The sequence below is a fragment of the Vulpes lagopus genome, chromosome 11 (assembly GCF_018345385.1).
Source record: "Vulpes lagopus strain Blue_001 chromosome 11, ASM1834538v1, whole genome shotgun sequence".
Lineage (NCBI taxonomy): Eukaryota > Metazoa > Chordata > Mammalia > Carnivora > Canidae > Vulpes > Vulpes lagopus.
The window spans coordinates 62,979,603-62,994,592 of NC_054834.1; the positions used below are offsets into that span (position 1 = coordinate 62,979,603).

Genomic DNA, 14,990 nt, shown 5'->3' on the forward strand with positions numbered 1-14,990 from the left:
AGGGTTCCTGGAGTCCTTAGCACAACCCTGTGAGACACCTCTGTTGTCATCCTTATGTTGCAGATAAGGAAACAGAGTGCTGTGCTGACTTGCCAAGCTGGTACGTGGGTTCCAACTGTGGGCATCCTGCTCAGAACCACCTCGCGCCTTGACCTGGATCCTGGTCCCAGTGGTGCTGGTCCTGCCTGTCACTAGGGAGCACATCTCCAGCCCTGGGAAAGTCTCAGGAGGAAGGGCGATAGGGTTCAGGAAGACCAAGGAACCTCTCCTTCCTCCTCCTTCAACGCTCCTCTTTGTGCCCAGTGGGTAGGAGAGGCCACATCAGAATCTCTCTCTGAGTTAAATAATAAGCGGAAGAATTTCAGTGGCCCCTTGGGGCCCAAGGACGTCACTGGGGCAGCTCAAAATAAGGGAATGCTTCATTTCCAGAATAGAGGGGCTGAGTCTGTCTCCAGAGGCCAGGGCTGAGGAGATGGGGCAGGACCAAGTCTTCAATTCTTGGCATTTACTCTGCTGCTCTGACTTATTTTTTTCTCGTGTTCCTGGTTTATTATTTATAGAGCGGAAGGCGGGTGGCAGCTCCTTGGCAGGTGGGATATGCAGGAAGGAGGCCAGCACCCTTCTGTCCACCCCCAAGGAGTCAGGGAGGAGGCTGGGGAGGGGGCGTGCGGAGTGTGTGCTGTGTGTGCCAGGAGGAGAGGGGCCTCTGAGGAAGGTGTGAGCCCGATGGCGGGGAAGCAGGAGGTGTGTTGGGGAATCTGGGGAAATGATGATAGTTGCCGCCTGTTAGTTGGTCTCCCATTGCAGGCAAGGCACTTGGCATGTTAGTCCTCCTTGCTGCACTCCGAAACCCACTTTCCAGATACAAGGACTGAGACTTAGAGACATGAGGTGACCCGTCAATGCCCTGCTCCTAGCCGATGTCACAGTGAGGCTTCCAAGTAGGGGGTCCTCCTCCTTCCGTGGTCTCTCCATCATGGGGCTGCAGATGGGGGCAGGTAGGGGAGATAAGAGTGAATGCCGCTCCTCTCTGCATCTGTAATATGGGGGGGTTCCAATAGGTCTTCCCACCACCCTTGTTGCCGAGTGTCCCATGGGGCGCCTCAGGGTGCTATCCTGGGCTGAGGCGATGGGGCGGTGGGCCAAGAAGGTGGGATTCCAGGCCCCTCCCTTGAAACCAGAGCAGCTCCCCTGTGTAACTGCCTTATGTATTGAGCTTCTTTATAGGATTCAAAACGAGGCTTGGGGCCCCCGGGTGGCTCAGTAGGTTGGGCGTCTGACTCTTGATTTCGGCTCAGGTTCTGATCTCAGGGCTGTGGGATCGAGCCCCACATCTGGCTCATGCTCAGCATGGAGATTGCTTGTCCCTCTCCCTCTGCTCCTCCCCTTGCTCTTCCAACCAACCAACCAAATAAATAAATAAATAAATAAATAAATAAATAAATAAATAAATAAAATTTTTAAAAAGATTCAAAATGAGGCTGAGTATTATGAACTAAATGGGACAACTGTGCAAATAGTGAGTCTGTGGATTGGGCCTTGCGGGGGGAGGATGGGACAGAGAGGGCAGGGCTGTGAGGAGGCCGAGGCACCATCAGGCACCGCAGGTTCTTCTGATGACAGAGCATCAGACGGCCAGTAAAGTCCCTCTGTCAGGAGGTGGCTTCCTTCAAGGACCCTGCAAACCAGCTCAGGCCATCAAACAGCCAGCAGTTCAGGAAACTCAGTAAACTCAGTTCCCAGGGGTCTCCTATTTTGTCCTCAGCTCCCATAGGATCCCCAGAAGAGACTGGCTCTTCGGGAGTCCCACCGCACTGAGGAGACTGGGGTCACCACCTAGATCCAGGGAAAGCCATGAGAGAAACACCACTGGCCTCTCTGTGTACCTGGACGGGTAAAGGACACCAGGGATGAAGTGGGGTCAACTCCAGAAGGCAGCTGAGGCTGGAGCAGGGGTGAGAGCACGTGTGGACACGACTAGCTGGTGTGCTGTTGTAAATGCATGAGAGAAACAGTTGGCTCATGGGACATGTGTCCTAGGAGGGCTGTGCATCGGGTCTACCTCACGGGGATCATACTGAAGACATTCAAGTGCTACTTAATATCACAGCGTCACAAATCCTTCTCAATTCTACTGAGTCAGGCCCTCATCATCTCTCTCAACAAGCCTGCACCACCCTTCACAGGGTATCCTGCCTCCACTCCTACCCACTCCCATCCCTTGGTGAGTTAGCCAGAGCAATCTTTCCAACTCAGATCTCATCATCTGTCTTTCTCTGGCTCTTCCTCTCTCCTTACCTGCCTCCCCCCTCACACACACACACACACACACACACACACACACACACACACACACAGTTCCCATCCCATCCTTTGCTCCTGGTAAAAGTGAAAGCTCTGAGGGCTTCTGAGGTCTGGCTGGGTCTGTGATCCTACCCTCATCTTACACCACCCTTGGCTTTACTCCCTCTGCTCTGCTGTGGCCATACAGACCTTCTTTTCCTCTCCCCATTGGCCTGGCTCTTTCCCTTCGCAGAGCTGGTGTCTCTGCCTCTGAAGAGGAACCCTCTTCCTTCCCTTTCTTTTCCTGGGTTGTTCATACTCATCCTTCAAATCTCGGCTTGGGCAGCATGTCTCCAGGAAACCTTCTCTTAGGTCCCCGACTGGGTCAAACACCTCCATACCAGCAGCTCTCCTTGCACTCCCTGTGCACGTCTCCTTCAAATCTTGAGCCACTGTTAAACTGTATATTTGTTTGTGGACATGGTTTGATTTATGCCCATCGCTTGCATTGCAAGCTCCACGAGGGTGAGGGTGCTGTCTGCTTTTGCCCGTGTTCTATGCTTGGTGCACAGTGCCTGGAATGAAGAAATGCTCGAGGAATTTCTGCTAAATCAAAGACAATGGATTCGTGAAGTCCTAATGGTGCGCGGGCTCATGTGCACAGAGATGGGGCTCAGGCCAGGGGGCCGGGCTACACGCTGCGAGGATGTAACTGGAAGGAGCCTCTCCGTGGGGAGCTGTCAGGCTGGGAGATGGATGGGGTTGGATATGGAGACGCCAAAGAGCCTCTCATGCTTGTTCCTGCAGGCCGGGCTCCAGCCCCAAGGATCAGGGCATCAGATCATATCACGGCGAGGGAGGGACAAGGGGCAGTGGGAGAGCAGAGCAGGCGGGTCCAGGAGCCACTGTCTACCCTCCATCAACCTTCTGCCCGAATCCAACAGAGCCAGAAATGTGCTGAGGCAGACTTTGGACTCACCCGGACCACCACACCATCTCGCGGCTCTAAACAGTTATAGCCTCACATATATGCGTGAACGCAGAACATTTAGGAGTCAGCTCCTAGCCTGGCTCTGGAGATGAGGACACGGCACGTTTGCAAACATTCCAGCTCACACAACCTCGAAGCTGGAAGTAAACTTCAAGGCCAAAGCTCGAATCTCTTCTCTCACATCCCTGAGAGGAGCACCGGCTGCGTGGCCTTGCCTCCAGCAGCCACATAAACGAGTCCTACCGGCTCCCGCAAATCACACAGGGAAAAAAAAATCCCTTAATCCATATGTGCCCACTTTTCCACGCACACACCACTCTGACCCTTCAGGCAAGGGGGCCCATGCACACGCAGCTCCGGCCCACACGCACGCACACCGGATGTCTTCTTGGACTGGTTTGAATTAACTCATGACAGCCGTCAGTGGTTTGCTCTCTCACACACAGAGCCATTGTCTCAAGGGATGGCTTGAGACTAGAGGCAGGCGCACTGGGAAAGAAAGATCTAGAGGCTTCTGCCTGTCGTTTCTGGTGTCCAGCAGTGTGTGCAAATGACCACAAGAAGGAAAGAACCTGTGTCCCACCCCCCCCGGCCATTGTCTCCTCCATGGCCCTTGGCACACACACGCGTGTGTGTATGCATGGGGGTGGACGCCTCTGAAGGTGGGTGCCGAGAGGGGGTGTTCAGACCACCGGCTCTCAAGCAACTCCCGGGATGGGTTATATGGCGCAAAGTTAGGCAGCGGCAGAGAATTCACGCTTTCTGACAAAGAGGAGTGTTTCTGGATCCGTGAGGAGGGACCCGGTATCGTGTTCAGAAAAGCCACCTTTCCCCCCTGAGCAGCTCTTCCCTTGAGCGTTATCTGTGCCCTCGTCTCTCCCCCTGCCCAGGGCGCAGACATCCTGCTTTGTCCTCCCCTCCAAGAGCAAGGGCTTCTCCCCTTGCCCCTTTCTTTCACCAACTCCTCACGCCAGGAGGGGAATCCCTCATTCCAAAGTGGTCTAGTTCTGTGCGGGGACCCCCTCCCCCGCCATCCACTTCGGTGCGGGGACCCCCCTGCCATCCACTTCGGTGCGGGCACCGGGTCCCCCCCCCCCCCCCCCCCCCCCCCGCCATCCACTTCGGTGCGGGGACCCCCTCCCCCGCCATCCACTTCGGTGCGGGCACCGGGTTCCCCCCCCCCCCCCCCCGCCATCCGGCCGGTGTTTGGAATCAGGGCTCTGCGGTGCCTGTGACCCCCCGCCCCCGCCCCGCCCCCCGCGGACCCGCAGGCCACCCCTACATGGACTGCGGGCTTCGGGAGGGAAGTTTTGGGTGCGGACAGAGAAGCCCTTTCAAAGAGCATCCGGTGCCGTGTGGCGGGAGGACGGGACAGTCACTGCGACACCGACACCCCGGCCCCCTGCTCCCCAGGACCGTCCCGGGCGGGACGCGGGAAAGGCGCAGGCACGCGTCCGCGGGAGGTCAGACAGGAGACAAGCGCACGGCTTCTCCCCAGGACCCCGTCCTCCCCTCAACAGGTGTGACTTTTAAAGAAGGAGCCCTACGCGCCGGCTTCTCCGCCTCGGGGTCCCCGCAGGGTCCTGAACCGCTCGCGGCCCTCCCCTCAGGTCCTCCAGGCCGGCTGGCGCTCTAGGCGGCCGCCTCGCAGGCGGGCCGGGCTCGCGTCTCTCTAGCTCGCTCGCTCTCTCTATGGTCCGTGCACCGCTTCCGGTGGCGGGCCGCGGGGCCGCGCACGCGGGAAAACCTTCCCCGGCGTCCCCCCCGTCCCCCTGTCCCCGCCCCCCCTCCCGCGTCCCCCAGCGCGCCCACCGCCCGCACCTGGGCCGTCGCGAGGCTGCAGCTCGAGGAGGTGGGTGGTCGCCGCCGCGTGCCCCGGGAGGCTGCGGGCCTCGCTCCCCCCCGCGGGCCGCCCGTGATGGGCCGTTCCGCGTTCGAATCCACGGGCGGCGGGCGAATCCATTTTAGGGGGCGGGGGGGCGCCTTGGGCCCGGGGCCGCGGCGCGGCGGGAGCGCCAGGAGGGAAGCCTTGCCCTCGGAGCCGGGTCGCGAGCCGCAGAGGTGCAGCCCCCGGGGTTCCGCTGCTCGTTGCCATGGCGCCCGCTGGAGCGCCCCGAGCGGGCGTCTGGTCCCGCTGTAAGCGCGACTCCAGGCCGGGTTCCCCAGCCGCGGCTGGGCCTGGCTCCTGGAGGTTTGCAGGGCCTGCCGTGGGGTCCCTGGCAGACGAGATCCTGACACATCCCAGGTGCAGCCGGGGCTTGCCACCTGGCTCCATCCACGGGCCCAGGGAGGTGCTGCCTTTGATGTTTGTCACCCACCCCCCCCTTCTTGAATTCAGATTCCCAACCTGCTGAGTATCTGCACACCCACCCAGGAGTTGGGGCCCAGCTCCCAGTTGAGGCCAACAGGGGCTGATCAGAATGGCGGAAACACTGGAGTTCAACGACGTCTATCAGGAGGTGAAAGGCTCCATGGTAAGAAGGGCTTGGGCTTTTCGATAGGCTGAGAGATGGAAGGAGAGTAGGCTTTTTATCCATCATCCATGATGTTGCTATTTTGGAAAAAGAGTCCGAGTCGAATGTGTAGTTGGGTGTTTTCCCCAACAAAAGGCAATGCCTGCAAATCTCCCTACCGGGTCCAGTGGGGTCACGTGGCCAAAAACCTGTTGTAAGTCGAAAATACCGTTTGAGTAAAAAAAAAAAAAAAAAAAAGAAAGAAAGAAAAGCACAGTAATGTTTCTAACCTGATGAACAGGGCAGGTTAATCTTACCCACTTTAAACAGGCCCAGAGTGTTTTCGTTGGCGTAGGCTTTGCTGCAACCATCACAAGGTTTATTTTATGATCGAGTTTGGACACCTTATGTGGTTTATGAAATACCGTCCTGAGAGTGAAACAGAATGAGTAGGGAATGGTTGGGTATCAGTTGTGGCCTGGTGGTGATCAACCCGGGTGACTGTGTGGCTGGCTGGGAGCTATGGTTCACTGCCACTGCCCCAGCGTCCTGAGGGGATTATATACCACCTGCTGCTAGCTCAGGAAAAGATACAGATTCAAATTATGGTTTCTGTTCCTTGCATATCGTTTTCACACCGTCATAAAGTTGAAAGATTGTAAGTTGAGCCACCGTTATTCAAAAAGCATCTGTGTAGGAGTTAGATGATTGCAGACTTTGAAAGGGACTGTCGTCGTGCGCTCCATTCCCCACTGCAGACTAAGGACCTGGTTACCAGGGTTTGGTTTTAGGATCCAGATTTCCAGGTTACTTTTTTTCTTCTTTCTGACCCTCACCCTTGCCAGCTGTTGGTCCTGTATCTGTATCTGGCCAGCCCGGTGTAGGTAGGTGTTGGGTGGGACTGTCTGTGCCCCGGACACAGTGTGTATCGTACCCTTGCATTTGGGCCTGTTTTTCCAACAGAACGATGGTCGGCTAAGGTTGAGCCGCCAGGGTATCATCTTCAAGAACAGTAAGACAGGCAAAGTGGATAACATCCAGGCTGGGGAGCTGACGGAAGGCATCTGGCGCCGAGTCGCCCTGGGCCATGGACTTAAACTGCTTACAAAGAATGGCCACGTCTACAAGTATGACGGCTTCCGAGAATCGGTGAGGTGTCCTGTGGCCATAAACCCCCGTTTACTGTGTCACGTTGTTTATTTTTAATCTAGAAAGAGTTGGGGCTCCTTTGATGGCCGTGTAATTGCTAATTTTGGCTCCTTAGAGCAGGGCCATTGCGGCCATGAAGCACGGTTCAGCTTTGGATGCCTTGTGCTTTGACTCCAGAAGATTTTCTGTTATTGTGATATTTTGGTGGTTTCTGCTCATTGCCTTTATCCAGATTCAGAGTCTTGGTACTTTAGTTTGAGTTTTTTTGTTTTAATGTTTGGACATGTTTGAGTTAAAGACTGTACTGCATTTGAATTTTACTTTCATCAAAGCACTGCCCACACAAAGTCAGAGAGCACGGTGAGGCACATAACCAGGAATGTCAATTCCATACTTTCCTCCTCCCCTGCTCTGACATCCAGTCCCCAGCAACAGCTGCTTTCAACAGTGGGTTTGCCGATAGAAGGTATATCGGGGCAGTTTGTCAGAGAGAATCCCAGAATGTGTTAAGGCCACTGGGGCTTACAGGGATTGCTCTCTCCCCCTCTGCCCACAGGAGTTTGAGAAACTCTCTGATTTCTTCAAAACTCACTATCGCCTTGAGCTGATGGAGAAGGACCTCTGTGTGAAAGGCTGGAACTGGGGAACTGTGAAGTTTGGTGGTGAGTCCTGGGTAGACTGAAGTTTGCAGGAGAAGGTTGGATGAAGAGTTTCAGCTTTTACCTTGTTATGCTCTTTTTGTGCTATTGTTTCTGATTTCCTGTCAGTTTGTAACTCATCACCTAGTTACTGAGGACTGGTAGCAGATGAGGCCTGGTCTTGAGGGTGCAGTGTGACCAAATAGCCCAGTGTCTGGCGGGAGCATTGTTTTTGCAGACTTGAGGGAAGAAACTTGTGGTCGCTAAGCCCTTTCCCCGCAGGGCAGCTGCTCTCCTTTGACATCGGTGACCAGCCGGTCTTCGAGATACCGCTCAGCAATGTGTCCCAGTGCACCACTGGCAAGAATGAGGTGACGCTGGAATTCCACCAGAATGATGACGCTGAGGTGTCTCTCATGGAAGTGCGCTTCTATGTGCCTCCCACCCAGGAGGATGGCGTGGACCCAGTTGAGGTAAGGCCTCCCCTGCTCGCCTTGAGAGCAGACGGTGCTGAGCAGGCCCCGGCTGGCCCAGGGGTGCAGCAGGATCCCCACTGCCTGACTACCAGTGTGTACACTTTTGCAGGCCTTTGCCCAGAATGTGCTGTCTAAGGCAGATGTGATCCAGGCCACTGGAGACGCCATTTGCATCTTCCGGGAGCTTCAGTGTCTGACTCCCCGAGGCCGTTATGACATTCGGATCTACCCCACCTTTCTGCACTTGCATGGCAAGACCTTTGACTACAAGATCCCCTATACCACGGTGCTGCGTCTCTTTTTGCTGCCCCACAAAGACCAGCGCCAGATGTTCTTTGTGGTAAGCAGAAAGCCCCAGGGGTGGATCGTCCTGGTTTTTGCATAGTAGATAGGTCTTGCTGGTGTTTGGTTAATCAGCAGTTCTTGTGGAACACTGACTCGTGTGAAACCTGATGTCGCCTCTTCCTTACCAGATCAGCCTAGATCCTCCCATCAAGCAGGGCCAAACCCGTTACCACTTCTTGATTCTTCTCTTCTCCAAGGATGAGGACATTTCCTTGACTCTCAACATGAACGAGTGAGTGTATCCCTGAACTCATGTCCTTCCACTGTCCAGGCAGGAGAGCAGTGTGCCCTTAGAAGGCAGCAGCGCTGGTGAACTCGTCCTCCTCTCTTTGTAGGGAAGAAGTGGAGAAACGCTTTGAGGGGCGGCTCACTAAGAACATGTCGGGATCGCTGTACGAGATGGTCAGCCGGGTCATGAAGGCGCTGGTCAACCGCAAGATCACAGTGCCAGGCAACTTCCAAGGGTGAGAGTGCCGGCCTGGGGTCCTGGCCTGCCTGGGGGGGCGCTTTGCTGTGTCTCCCTGGTAAACCCCTCCTGGGCTGGGAACGCAATCTCCTAGAGGTCTAGTTGGGCCAGAGCATGATTGGTGTCAGCTGTCTCCATTAGAGCAACTTAGTGAAGTTTACTCACATGAGGACCCGAGCACACATGTGTCGCCGCTGAGGGCGGGGCCTTTGGCTCTATGCCACCTGCTCCTGAGGTGGGTGCTGACTAGGCTCCCCGCATCTTCCATAGGCACTCGGGGGCCCAGTGTATCACCTGCTCCTACAAGGCGAGCTCGGGACTGCTCTACCCCCTGGAGCGGGGCTTCATCTACGTTCACAAGCCACCTGTGCACATCCGCTTCGATGAGATCTCCTTTGTCAACTTTGCTCGTGGTACCACCACCACTCGTTCCTTTGACTTTGAAATCGAGACCAAGCAGGGCACCCAGTACACCTTCAGTAGCATTGAGAGGTGAGAACTGCCAGTTACTTTCTGGGCATCCTGGGTCTGTCTCCATCTCTCCCGGGAAGCTGGCATGGCCTGGGGTAATCTCTGTGCTGTGACTTTTCCCTAACATTTCAAGCCTTGAGCAGAATTTTTCTTCTGCTTCCTTGGGATCTGGTTCTTCTTGGAGTGCTCAGCCTTTGAAAGCCTCTCCCTTTTTTTCTGTACTTAAATTGTTTCCCATAGTGTGTGCTCAGTACCAGCCCTTCTCCTCCACTCCTCCCATGATGGAAATGCTATCTCTCCTTTTCCTGGAATGAGCTCTGTGCCCGAGAAAACAGCAGCTAATGTTTATTGAGTGCTCACTATGGGCTAAATGTCTTCCAAACATCTTCCCACCTCATCCTTCTGATAGCTCTTGTGAAGTACGAAATTCAGAGTAGCACAAAGGTGAAAATGTCCCTTTCCCTGATATTCTCCCCCTACTTTGGGCATATCCAGTGAACAGAAACACACCCCACCTTCTCTTTCTCAGACCCTTGAGACTGCAGTTCCCTTTCAAGACCGGTGTCTGACTCTTCCTTACCGCCTTCCTCTGGGGCTCTCTGAGCTGTTAGCTTGGATAATGTGGTCAGCAGCTGTAGGCCCCACAGTCTTTCCCTGCCTGTGGGTGTCAGAATAGCGTGCGGCCCACCCTGGCATGGGCCCTGCATGTCTAGTAATGTGGTGCCTCTCACCTCACAGGGAGGAGTATGGGAAGCTGTTTGATTTTGTCAACGCCAAAAAACTCAACATCAAAAACCGAGGACTAAAAGAGGTACCCGTGCGAGTGGGAAGAATGAGCCTCTTCTGTTCTTTCAGGGGTGGAGGGAGCAGGGATTCTTCTGCCTTCTTTTTCACTCTCTGTTTTCTTCTTACCCTTATAGAAAAAAGAGGTGCGTGTGACCCTCCCCCCTTCCCGGTGCAGGTTTCCTCAGCATGACCTTAGCTCAGTCTCGGCAGCCCCTCAGGAGCCCCCAGTGGGGCTGGGAGAGGGAGGGGCTTGGACTAACTCGGCTGGCAGGACGTCCTTGGGCACAGGCCCTGCACGCCGCTGTGTGTGGACAATCCAGCCCCAGGGTCTTCTGGGAGCTGATCTTACTCACAGGCATGGGGGAGTGCTTTTGAGTGTGCAGGGCTTCTGGCACCAGGGTGAATTGGCCCTAACTCACATCTTTTTCCTGGCTAGGGCATGAACCCAAGCTACGATGAATACGCTGACTCTGATGAGGACCAGCACGATGCCTACTTGGAGCGGATGAAGGAGGAGGGCAAGATCCGGGAAGAGAATGCCAACGACAGCAGTGATGACTCAGGAGAAGAAACTGGTAGGTTAGCCTTGGCAGTGCTGGGGCACAAGGGCGGTCAGGCTGTTGCCTGAGGCCAGAGCTGGGCGTCTGGGTAAAGGGGCAGGATCTCTCTCTTGGGGGCAAAACTGATGCATCCTATGTTCTTTTTCAGATGAGTCATTCAATCCAGGTGAAGAGGAGGAAGACGTGGCAGAGGAGTGAGTTTTGGTTCTACTCAGGGGTGAGGTAGAGATCTTAGATCTCTAAGATCTCACAGATCTCTAAGATCTGTGATCTTAAGGGACCAGAAGATCTCTAGACATTTCTCATGTCCCAACATTAGCTACTGACCCACAGTGGAAAAGTGACCTCCACTGAGGTGATACATGGACATGCTTTGGAAATTGTCAAGGGTTTTGCAGGTACAAGGCACATGGTAAGCCAAAAAAGCAGTGGGGAGAAAATGGGAATAAGAACCAGTGCCTGCACATTTACTAGCTAGGAGTTTCGGGGTGAGTCATTGAATCTCTGTGTCCTCACGTAGAACCTCATGTGGTCCCCTGTGCTGTACTGATCAAGACTCTTGATTGCCAACCTCAGAAATGTGGCTCAAACGGCCTTTAGCTTAAAAGGGAGTTTTAGAAGTTCATGGAACTGTAGAGTCCAGGGATATAAGTGGCTTCAGGTACCTAGATCCAGATACTCAGAAGTTGTGGGGAATCTTTTATTTCTTCTGTTTTTTTTTTTTTTTTTTTTTTAGATAGGTTTGGCCTCCGCAGTGTCACATGACCCTCAGAAAGCTCTGGGCAGGCTTAATCCTATTGGTTTAACACCCAGAACTGCCTCTTCTCTCAGGGCAGTGAACAGCATGGTTCCTGCCACCTTCTGAGTTATTAGGGGGTGAGCTGTGTTAAAACTAGGCATGTACCTATGCTTAAAGCCTATTGGAGTGAGCCCCTCCTGAATGGGGGCAAGGTGGTTCGCACAGAAAATTGGGATTTTCTTTACCCAGAAAAATTGGGAATGAATGTTGGGCAGCCAAAAACCCAATAGATTTATAGTATGTATATGTATTTATATACATAGTATACATATATATGAGTAGGTGGTTCTGCTTGTCACATACTTATAAAGGTCAGTGAGCAGACACTTGCAAAAATCCCTTGAAAATTGGCACCATACAGGTATAAGGTAGGTCTGTCTGTCTTCTGAGGAGTTCCATGCGTATTGGATAGAACTTAATTATATGTGTATGGATGGACTTGGGTTGAGGTCAGTTTTCCCTTTTCCTTTTCCTTTTTCTTTTTTTTTTTTTTTAAGTATTCTCTACACCCATTGTGGGGCTTGAACCACAACCCTGAGGTCAAGAGCTGCATGGTCTTCCGAATGAGCTAGCCAGGTTCCCCTAAATTTTATTTAAGTTATCTTTAAAAAAAAAACTTTCCTTTTTCTGTAGTAATTATCTTTTTTTTTAATTTTTTATATTTTTTTTAGTAATTATCTCTTTATCAGAAAAAGACTCTAGAACGGATTAAAACAACTAACTCAGAGGAAGTGGTGAAGAGTGCTTAGGGCGTGTTCTGGGCAAGATAAGATAATTCTGGGCAAGATAAGTTCTGTGCCTGTCTCCCAAGAGTATGGTGATGGAGTGAGACATTGGGTCAGGCCATGAGCAAAGAACGCAGCTGAAGCTTGTTCGTTATTTTATGTCCCCTTGGTTGACTGATGCCAGGGATAGGTGTGCAGAAGAGGCCAGGTGTGGGGAGGGGACAGCTGGAACCACTCCAGTGAGAGGAGGAAGCAGGGTGGGGACCATTGGGGGGCAGGCTCTCCTGCAGCCCTGCCTTCCCCTTTCTGCATGGGTAGCTTCAGACTCCTTTCCCTCCTGTCCTGAACCCTTGGGGTGCTGTCCTTCCTCCCAGGTCTTAGCGTCCCTCTCCTTGGCAGGTTTGACAGCAACGCCTCAGCCAGCTCCTCTAGTAATGAGGGTGACAGTGACCGGGACGAGAAGAAACGGAAGCAGCTTAAAAAGGCCAAGATGGCCAAGGACCGCAAGAGCCGCAAGAAGCCTGTGGAGGTGCACACTCAGAATGGGAGGCTGTGGGGGAAGCCATTCCCTTTACCTTCTTTTGTCCACCACCTGTAGGGTGTGTCACAGTGGTCCTGGGGCTGCTTGTTGTAGCCAATAAAGATGGCCTGGGGAAGTATGTCCCTGGAAAGTTTGCTCTCTGGCCTTTGGGCTGATTAGCTTCTGAGAGATCAGAATTAGGAGCCTGGCTTCTGTCCTAGGAGCCCAAGACAGGGGGCCCCTAGGGAGCGAGGCAGTGGGTGTAGGGCGAGTCTAGCGTTATGCTTACTTATTAGTTCTCTCATTTTTCTCCTCAAGCAGGTGATCTAAATAATTTGTTTTGGGGGCCTGTGAGAAATAGATGGCTGAAGGCATTTGGGTTTTCATGTAGGTGAAGAAGGGCAAAGACCCCAATGCCCCCAAGAGGCCGATGTCTGCCTACATGCTATGGCTCAATGCCAGCCGAGAGAAGATCAAGGCCGACCATCCCGGCATCAGCATCACCGATCTTTCCAAGAAGGCAGGCGAGATCTGGAAGGGAATGTCCAAAGAGAAGAAGGAGGTGAATGGCTGCAGAGATGAGGGGTGGCATCCTTGTAACTGATACAGGGGGCAGGGACAAGCTGTCAGTGGACCTTTTCTATATAGATTTTGCCACCATCAGGGAAGAGGGCTCATTCTTCTCTTTCCTTCGTGTGTGTGTGTGTGTGTGTGTGTGTGTGTGTGTGTGTGTGTGTGTGAGACAGGAGTGGGATCGCAAAGCTGAGGACGCCAGGAGGGAATATGAAAAAGCCATGAAAGAATATGAAGGGGGCCGGGGTGAGTCTTCCAAGAGGTAAGTGTTGGGAACAAAATGGCCCAGTAAGTGCTTTTTTTGGCATCTATTTTTGTGGGTCCATGTTGAGAATTGGGGTGTTAAAGATAATAGATAGGCTCTGATTGCAGTAGGCAGTGCTTCTCAGGTCTGGGTAGGCAACTGCCCAATATGGTAATGTGCTGGGGAATTCCAGAGCTCACTGGATAAATGGGGCCCTTTTCCTAGAGGGTTAGTTTTACTTGAAGGTGTGGGGGAATAAATAAATATGATGGAGCAGAATTCACACGAAGTTTTAGAGATAAGCGGGATATGTACAAGGTCTGCAATGTGCTCCAGGCTGTGGCCCGTGATTCTTGTGGTTATTTACTTACGGGGCTCTTCCTTGGGCACTTGGGGCTCACCTGGCTGGCTGTTTGCACTTATAGTGAGATGGGCGGTGTGGCTGGGAGTGAGAAAAGCCCTATTAAAGTTAAGGGTGGATTGGCTTTGATGGGTGAACCTGAAGGCCCAGGCCCTTTTCCCTCTTGCTGCTATAGGGACAAGTCAAAGAAGAAGAAGAAAGTAAAGGTGAAGATGGAAAAGAAATCAACGCCCTCGAGGGGCTCATCATCCAAGTCCTCATCAAGGCAGCTAAGTGAGAGCTTCAAGAGCAAAGAGTTTGTGTCCAGTGATGAGAGTTCTTCCGGAGAGAACAAGAGCAAAAAGAAGAGAAGGCGGAGTGAGGTGTGGCAAGAGTTTAGGGGTGAGGGGCCTTGAGGCAGAGGGGTGGATGTCTGAGGGCTGGGGGCTGTGGTAGGTCTGTAAGAGTAGTGAGTTGGAGTGGAAAGGTGCAGTTCTCAGGTTCTGAAGGCGAGTGCTGCAGTGGGGGGTTGGGGGTGGGTAGGGAATTAGGGATCCTTCACCTGCTGAAAAGTGGCTCCCTGGGAGGGCAACCAGGACTCTAAACCTTTCCCTTAAGAGACCTTTGATTTTCAGGACTCTGAAGAAGAGGAGCTGGCCAGCACCCCCCCCAGCTCAGAAGACTCGGCATCAGGATCTGATGAGTAGAGAGGAAGAAAATTCTCTCTCCTTGGGCTTGCTCTGTCACAACCTGCAGTCTCTCCACCCATGTTTTGGTACCAGTTTCTCATGAAATGCAGTCCTTGGATTTTGTGCCATCTTGACAAGCTCTCCTGGTGACATGCACTTCACCTGGGCAGCAGGGGAGGTGTCCTCTCTACTGCTTCTCAAGGATGGCTCTTGATAACTTGGGGAGAGATTGGGTGGGGCAGTGCAGTGCAGGGTGGAATCCTGAGCCTGCTCCTGCGACCTTAGGGATATGGCTGCTGCTTCTCCTGTTCAGGTTGCTGCAGCAGGGGTCAGGTGAGGGCAGGCCATAGCTCCTAACGGGGGCCTATTTCTACTTTTATTTTGTATTTCTGGTCTGAAAAATCAACATTTAATAAAGGGAACTGACTTTGGAAACCATGTCCTAATGCCTTCTCTGTAGCCCTGCTGCTGAATACAGGCGC

General features: G+C 53.2%; 1 protein-coding gene across 2 annotated transcripts; it reads left to right on the forward strand.

Moving 5' to 3' along the window:
* The first annotated feature begins 4,987 nt into the window (after nucleotides 1–4,987).
* Nucleotides 4,988–14,943, forward strand: SSRP1 (structure specific recognition protein 1). Of its 2 annotated transcripts, XM_041723453.1 has the most exons (18): nucleotides 4,988–5,126; nucleotides 5,613–5,748; nucleotides 6,691–6,876; nucleotides 7,433–7,538; nucleotides 7,797–7,987; nucleotides 8,100–8,330; nucleotides 8,464–8,567; nucleotides 8,671–8,799; nucleotides 9,072–9,293; nucleotides 10,011–10,083; nucleotides 10,193–10,201; nucleotides 10,495–10,633; nucleotides 10,767–10,812; nucleotides 12,542–12,671; nucleotides 13,054–13,224; nucleotides 13,409–13,497; nucleotides 14,016–14,202; nucleotides 14,455–14,943. In XM_041723453.1, the coding sequence occupies exons 2-18, from the start codon at nucleotides 5,695–5,697 to the stop codon at nucleotides 14,524–14,526; spliced, it is 2,139 nt and encodes a 712-aa protein (XP_041579387.1). In that variant the 5' UTR covers nucleotides 4,988–5,126; nucleotides 5,613–5,694; the 3' UTR covers nucleotides 14,527–14,943. The 2 variants fall into 2 exon arrangements, with proteins under 2 accessions (XP_041579387.1, XP_041579388.1); XM_041723454.1 differs by lacking the exon at nucleotides 10,193–10,201.
* The last annotated feature ends 47 nt before the right edge of the window (nucleotides 14,944–14,990 follow it).